This window comes from Alligator sinensis, unplaced genomic scaffold (genome assembly GCF_000455745.1).
Source record: "Alligator sinensis unplaced genomic scaffold, ASM45574v1 scaffold946_1, whole genome shotgun sequence".
NCBI lineage: Eukaryota > Metazoa > Chordata > Crocodylia > Alligatoridae > Alligator > Alligator sinensis.
The window spans coordinates 166609-174440 of NW_005842751.1; the positions used below are offsets into that span (position 1 = coordinate 166609).

Genomic DNA, 7832 nt, shown 5'->3' on the forward strand with positions numbered 1-7832 from the left:
CCCTGCCCGGTTCTGCACCAGCCAGCAGAAGTGGCAGCAGAGCTGTGTGCCGCTCGGGATGGGATGAGTTTGCACCAGTCAGTCCCGAGCGGCACACGGCTCCGCCACCGCTTCTGCTGGCCGGTGCAGACCTGGCCGGGCTCCTCCCATCCCCAGCAGCACATGGGAAGCTGGCTTCAGCTACATGCTGCTTTTCCTGGCCAGTGCTGACCCGGTTCTGCCCAGGCGGGTCCTGCAGCACCATGTCAACCCAGGCATGGCACCGGCAGGCCAGGCAGGCCCCCGGTTAACCCTGGCCTGGCCCCGCAGATTCTCCAGAACTAGGTCAACCCGGTTGTAGCCAAGCAGCTCCTGCAGCACCATGTCAACCCGGGCATGCATGCCATGTCAACCAGCACCATGTCAACCCCTGCAACTTCACTGGTGTCAAAGGTCACGTGACATCACTTCCTGATGTGATACCACTTCCTGTGATGTCTTTGAATATGGCTCGCTGGCCCACTGGGTGATAAAAAGTTCGTGATCCAGCCCCACATTCAAAAAGGTTGGACATCCCTGTTCTAAGCTTGTCTTTTTCTCTGCTTCCAATATGCCCTTAAAAAGGAGAAACAGAGAAATGTCTCTTGAGACTATTAGTAATTTTTTTCACTACTATAGTTAGATTAATCAATTTTGCTGCTCATTAAAGATGAGAGAGGAAAAAAAGAAAAAGTAACAGTGACTTATGAATATCCAACAGGAACATAACAAGTGTGGCCTTTGCATCTATGTGGATCCCCAATTATTGCACTGGGGATTGACATAGGCTCCGCATTTGTATACTGACTTGATTTTAGGTTAACCACAAAAAAAGTATCAACGTTAATCCACAATTTGGGAATCAAAGATGACCAGAAATGCATAGTGCCATATGAGGGCTAGGTCGATTCATGCAAAAAGTAGTGTTAAAGAAAAGCATTTAAATATATTATTAATGGAAATGCCACAACGATATTTAGGATGGCTGGTCAGACTCTTCATTTCAATTAATATAAGTTAAGAATTTAGAAACATCTTGGGTGAGTGAATAGTTTGCAGATTAATTCTAATTTGTGTTCATTATTTTTAATGGTTCTCTGGTTTGCTGAATAAATTTCAGCCCAACTGTTCCTTGTTTTGCTGTATGTGACTTCAATGGAGGAAAATAAACTTTGGATTTGTCTACAAATCCATGTAAAATAATAAAATCCATTTAATTATTGGCAAAGATTTTACATAGAAAGTGATGGTGACAGGAGATGTTGTATCTTTAGATATTTACCCGGAAAAGAGACATCAAAAGGAACCAGGCAGGCATGGTGTTGTCTAAATAATCATGTATACTAAGTTCTGCCTATCTAACATACCAGAGCACAAAAAGAACTAGCAGAGGGCTGACGTGCAGTCAGAAGCTCGGTATATATATCCAGTGGCCACCTGGTTTGGGACTTACTGTTACCGGCTTCTTAGCTGTTTTCATTATTCTCATTTTATCCCTCAGTGTTGGAGTGTTATTGTAGTCATGATGGTCCAGGAAATATGAGAAGTACAGGTCTTTTTTGATTATATCTTTTACTGGACCAAGGAGGGGGCTGTGCCCAGGGTGGACAGCAGTGGTGCTGGGAGGGGGGGTTGGGGGGGGTTATGGTAAATGTTGGGGTGACTGCAGCCCCCCTCATAGCTTCTTCCCAGTGCTGCTGCCTTCCGCCCCAGCCCCCCCTCCCCTTCCCCACCTTGGGAAGACCCCGGCGCTGCGCTGGCCCCAGCCTGCAGTGGCATCATGCCCTGCCCCATGCAGATCTGGAGGCACATGCCCCCTATACCTCCCAGGGTGTACATAGCAGCAGGAGCCACATACCCCAGATGAGCCACTTGCGGCTGAGTCCTCCACCCCTTCAGCTGTCCAGCACCTGTGCAGCGATAGCCCCAGGCAGCCTGAGCCCCACTCCCTCCCTCCCCGCTGCCTGTGCACCCCTCCTGCTGCAGCTGCCGGAAGCCCGCAGCCGGGCTGCCTGCAGCCCTACTGTTGCCCCACGTTCAGGGGGGCTAATCTCCATTAGTCTCCCCCTTCTGCTGCCTATGGATGCACCCACAAGGTATTAAGTTTAAAACTAAAAAAAGGAAGTTCTTTTTCACACAGCATGTAATTAAAATGTGGAACTCATTGCCACCAGGTGTTGCGGAATCTGACACCTTAGCCAGATTCAGAAAAGGATTGGACAAATTTGTGGAGGAAAGGGGCCTCAGTAGCTATTAAGCATGGGATTTCAGGGGGTACAGCCTCTGAATCAGAACTTCCTAGACCTTAAATGCTGGAGGCTGGAAATAAGAGAGGAACAGTGGACAAAATCCTGATCATACGTAGTTTCCACTCCCTTTCAGCATCCACTCTCTGCCACTATGTGACAGAATACTGGGCAAGATGGACCTATGGGATGGCAGTTCTCTAGTTCTTATGACAAGTGACAGCACTTGGTCTTAGATTACATACAAATCAGCATTTTCCACCTTTTTAATAGGTGTGGGAAGGAAGTCTGCAGTTCAGGTTGCAGCCTTTTTCACATTATTATTCAGGTGCTTCAAAGATACTCGCATCCAACCCACAAAGTAAAGGAAAGGACATTTCCCATATAAAAAAAGAGATTATACATTTTAAAACTTTCCAAATTTTGAGACAGCCTTTCTGCATCACAAAGCAGCATTAAAGGGCAAAACTACTTTTTTGCTTTGCCATTCACCTTTAAATGTCACTAGGAATATTCAGGATAGTCTTAGGACCAGCTGAAAAATGAATTCAGACACACATATGGTGATGCAGTTATTGGAGAAAATAAAAGAAACACCAGAGAGAAAAATAAAATACAAGTTAAAAACCAATTAACTGTTTTAATGCCTGATCCTACAGATCCTTATCCATAGACATATGGTACTCCTTGATTACATGGAACCACTCATATGAATAACCAGACCGGGACGGGGTGCAACCAATCCCAGCCTTGCTCGTTACAAAAGGCCCCTGGTGGAAACTTTCACTGCCCCGTGCTGGGCAGGCCCTGGCTGTGGGGGCTGGTGCTGGGCCAGGCCAGTGCATTCCCCTCCCTGCCCCCCGTCTCTCACAGGCTGGTAGGAACTGGGGAGGGGGCAGAGCTGAGCCCATGCCAAACTGGAGAACTGGGCTGCAGTGGAGATAACAACCCCTGGTAGGAGCTTTCTCCTGTCAGGGCAGAGCTCAGTGGTTGAATGCCTCGGCACAGTGGAACTTTCTAGCACAAGGCACGGTGAGATTTTGTACGAGGGAATTTCTCGGCACGGTGGAGAACCCCGGCGTTCCCGCCACTCATATGCAAATTTACACATTACTATTGGCCGGTTCTAAATTATTCCTACGTGGCGACTAGCAATTGGCTTGCTAGCCGTATAAAAGGTTGGAGCGGTTTCCGCCCAAGTTGGAGACTTGGTGGAAACCCAAGTCTGCGCCCATCTCGGAGTTAACGTGGCGGACTGATCAACCGGTGACGACTCCCCGTCACCGACTGACCCAGACGTACCCCCCGTGTTCTGCATGCTCATATCAAAGATATCTCGTCGAATAAGAGCTCCTCGGTTAAACTGTAACTGAAGTTTGAAGTTAACTTTCTTCCTACGCTGTACATCTTGACAGTGTAAGTAAAGCCATCTTTGTTTGAACCAGTACGTGTTTGTGCCTAATTCTACTCCAGCGGTCAAAAGTACCCATCTGTATGCGCTGGGTTTGTGGCCACAACCCAGCTGACCCTTTCCCGGATCCCCCTCGGCCTCCACATCTCCTTTCCCCCATGCCTTGGGAAGACCTTGGCTGGAGGGAGCAGTTTACAGCTGGGCCAGTGGGTTTGCTTCAGTGCCCCACGCCTCTCACAGGTGGGGGGGTGGAGTTGAGCAGATCTCAACCTGGCAAGCCACACTGTGAGGGAGTGAAAAAAGCCCCCAGTGGGGGCTTTCACCCTCCTGACATGATGGGACCTTGGCTGGGGTACCCGGTGCATTGCCCCCCCTACCCCACCTCACCTCCTGGAGGTGGAAGACTGTAGAGGGAATGGGGCTGAGCTGATCCTAGTGCTGCAGGGAAGTAAAGAGCCCCTGGTGGGGGCTTTTCCCTCCCCTCCGTGCTGGGCAGACCCCAGTTTAGTGCTGGATGGCCTCTCACAGGTGTGGGCTGGGGAGGGGGCAGGGCTGAGCTGATCCCAGCCTGGTGAGCTGGGCTGTAGGGGAGTGAAAAACCACTGGTGGGGGGTCTTTCTCCTATGTCAGACAGACCCTGGCTGGGGGGGGCAATGTCGGGTCAGGTGTGTGCATTTCCTCCCACCCCCTCTCACAGGTGTGGGTCTGGGAAGGGGGTGAGGCTGAGCGAATTGGAGCCCTGCAAGTCAGGCTACAAGAAATGTGAAAAGCACCCAGATGGGGTTTTTTCCCACACCACGCAGACCCCAACTGGGGGGCCAGGGCTGGGTGGTGTGTTCCCCTTCCCCACCCCGCTTTCAGGAGAGGGCTGGGGATAAATATGCTGTTGTCTTTCCCCTCCTTGCAGCTGACAGCAGGGGAGGGCGGTGGCATGTGTCCAGCAGCCAGTCAGGCCTGGGCTGCCACTGGGCTAGCTTTAGCAGCCTTAGGCAACTGGCCATGATGGGGGTGTGCATGAGCATCCCCAGGCTCCTGGCCTGGGCCAGTGCAGGCTGCTGCCTGTCTTGGCCACCCAAACACTGAATGTCAGTTCAGCTTGTTATTGGTTCAAGCTATGCAGCTTAGAAAAACTTGTGAAGATTGAATGCATTTCACCTTGGGTTTTTGAACCTCTATACTTAGCTTCAAAGAACACACTTTGGGAAGTTGAAATAGACTTGAGCTTGAAGGGACTGGAAGATGGAGGGTCAAGGACACAGTGTCATATCATATGGTTGCATTGATTGACTTCAGTGTTTGTGATGGTGTCTATCATTAAGAACCTTGTAACTGGAAAGGCTAAGGAAATTTGTACTGACTCTGTGAGGTAACTTTGTGTTTTGAGAAGCATCAAAGGAATAAAATGAAATAAAATAATCACAATAAGCCTCTCAAATAGCAACCAAATACCAGCACTTCCTCAGATGCAGTAGTCTACCTACACGCTATCTATTCTGGGATCAGAATCTTAAAACTTGGTCCTTCATTCCCACTTCTAGTAAAACTTCCATTGGCATCAATGAGAGTTTCAATGACGAGTGATTGTCCCTGTAATTCCTTAGGACATCACAGTAAAATGCAAAACAGGTGTTGTGTAGAGTATGATAATTGCATCTTGCTGGGATATCTTTAGGCCTGTGTCTGATCTAGTATCATAGGGTGCCTATACACATGCTTGGGGGGGAGGTGTTTTAATTAGCGCAGCTCTTAGGAGCCACTTTAATTAAAACGCCTGTAAGCATCTCATGTATTCAGCGTCCCACATTTCAAACTGGCAGTGGCGGTGCTTTAACGATGCTCGTTCAATGAAGTTTAGTTAAAGCACCCCCACCCCCATTTTGAAATGTGGGGTGCTGAATACATGAGACACTGCATCCTGCTGGAGCAGTCTGATTGAAACGCTTCAGCAGTGCTTGGACAGGTTTTAACTGGAACGTGTCAGAATCTGTCGGAGCACATGTAAAAGTGCCCATATGAAGTACATTCGTTACCTCTTCCCCTTTCCCCCCAACATTCACCTGACCTGAGAAAAACTTTCATTTACCTTTCTTGACGAGTTTGCTCCTCTGTGGTTTCCATGGCACACTCCAGGGAGTTTTGGAGAGACTGTAACTGATTGAGTGTTTCCTTCAGTAGAAAACGAGTCACAAACTGCTCCAACTTAGAAGCCTCCTGATAGTCCTAAAAAGTACACAAAATTGACCAGATTTAGGTGCATGAGATGCATTAACTTATTTAAGATGCACCCAAGGGTCAATCCAAAAAGCCGAGAGATAACTACAGACAACTACAGAAAACATGAGGCTGAAGATGCATCTGAACTCCTGCTCTTTTTCAGAGCTTAACTGCAAGACTCAGGTTGCACATGCGGCATCTGTTCCTTTGGGACCAAGAATACGTACCGCTTACTTTTGATGGGGGCACCTGACTGACTCATGGTATTGCCCAACTTTTACATAATAGTCAAGTGGTTAAAACCAAGAAGTGTGAGACCTAGGTTTAGGCCTGTCTCAGGTTGAGTGGATACAAATCCATAACTCCCATCTGCCAGAGGAGTGCTTTAAACACTAGGTGAGGGAACACACTCAATTCCTGTGGCAGCTGGGACGTAGGATAGCCAAGAATGTACATCATAATCTCAAAAAAGAACTGCAGACTTGTAGTTAGGGCTACTGGCTGAGAGGGGGTGCCGGTTCCTGCTGCAAGGGTTATTTCTGTTTTTAACCACTGAATATCTATTATTATTATTATTATTGTATTATTGTCTATTATTATTGTATTATTATCTATTGTATTATTATAAAATATACAAACAGACCTAGGAACAGAATGGCCACTGATTTTAACTGATATCCTTAGTTTCCTTTGTCAATCATCTGTATAACATAACTTGTAATGCATAGCTATTTCTATCAATATTCTGCACTTTTTTTTTCTTCGCATATTTTTAAAATTTATTTTCAATTGCTGTTTTCAGACCGCTTATTAATCAGATGTTCTTTTAACTGAAATACCCTTCTTTTGTGATTGTGGAATTGCAGTTTTTCAGGTAGCTAGTAAATTATAAAAATAGTTCCTAAGGAGGTAGGCCTTAATTAAACTTTTGAAAAAAATGATGGCCAAAATCTCTATTTTTCCTCTTGCTTATTACAGCCATTAAATCTATTTGCTACTCAGTGGCTATGTTTATATGAGCAGTGGATTGTGCTGTTCTTACTTTGCAGTCATTTAGTACTTGCATAAACATAAGCAGTACTTACTGCCTAGTACCATCGCTGCAGTTTTTTCCTGATGCACAGTAGCTCTTTACTACTGAGCAGTATCATTGCCGCATGGTTAGTGGCTTGTTGCTACAGTTCAGTAGCTCATTGCAGATAAATATCAATTTTCTAAAAAATTTAGAAAATTAATATTTATCTGTCCCGGGATGCCTGTCATCTGGCCCTCAGTGGCTTGCCAAAACTCAGTAAGTGGCCCTCTACCCAAAATAATTGCCCACCCCTGCTCTTAGCAATACTTGTCCCTATGTACATGTCACTGAGGCTAGGGACAGACATTACACGCAACCTGGTTTAAATTAGGGGTGCACTGATAGAGATTTTTGGGGCCCATACCAATAGCCATTTTTAAGGAGGCATATCGGCCGATACCGATCCAATTCCTGATACCAACCCAGCAGCTTGGAGACCTGCATGCAGCTGGTAAGTCTGGCATGGTAGAAGGGCAGCTGGCAAGCGCTGGGGGGTTGGGGTGGTGGCTCCCACCACTGCTCCTGCCGCTCATCCAGGAGGGCATGGAGGGGTGGGGGGGCATGTTCCCTTGGATCTACACAGGGCGGGGCAGGACAGGCCAGGAAGAGCCCTGCACAGCTCTGGCTCCATCCTGCCCCACCCCACACAGATCAGGGGTATATGCCCCCCCATACCCTCCTGGACGAGTGGTGGGAGCTGCCGGATAAGCGGATGCGCGCCAGAGCAGTGACTCGTGGATGAGCAGTGCATAGCGATGGGAGCCACCCTCCATTTCCCCCAGATGAGCTGTGGCTCCATCTCATGCCTGCCCCACCCCGGCTGGGCAGTGCTTGCCTCAACCCCTGCCCCAGCCCCAGCCCCGCCCTT

At 47.9% G+C, this 7832-nt stretch overlaps 1 protein-coding gene across 1 annotated transcript in view; it reads right to left on the reverse strand.

Moving 5' to 3' along the window:
* Nucleotides 1-7832, reverse strand: part of NECAB1 (N-terminal EF-hand calcium binding protein 1) — a 145917-nt gene that overhangs the window by 24219 nt on the left and 113866 nt on the right. The window contains exon 6 of the mRNA XM_006034581.3: nt 5759-5895. Coding sequence (XP_006034643.1) covers nt 5759-5895 — 137 coding nt within the window. The remainder of the gene's footprint in view (nt 1-5758; nt 5896-7832) is intronic.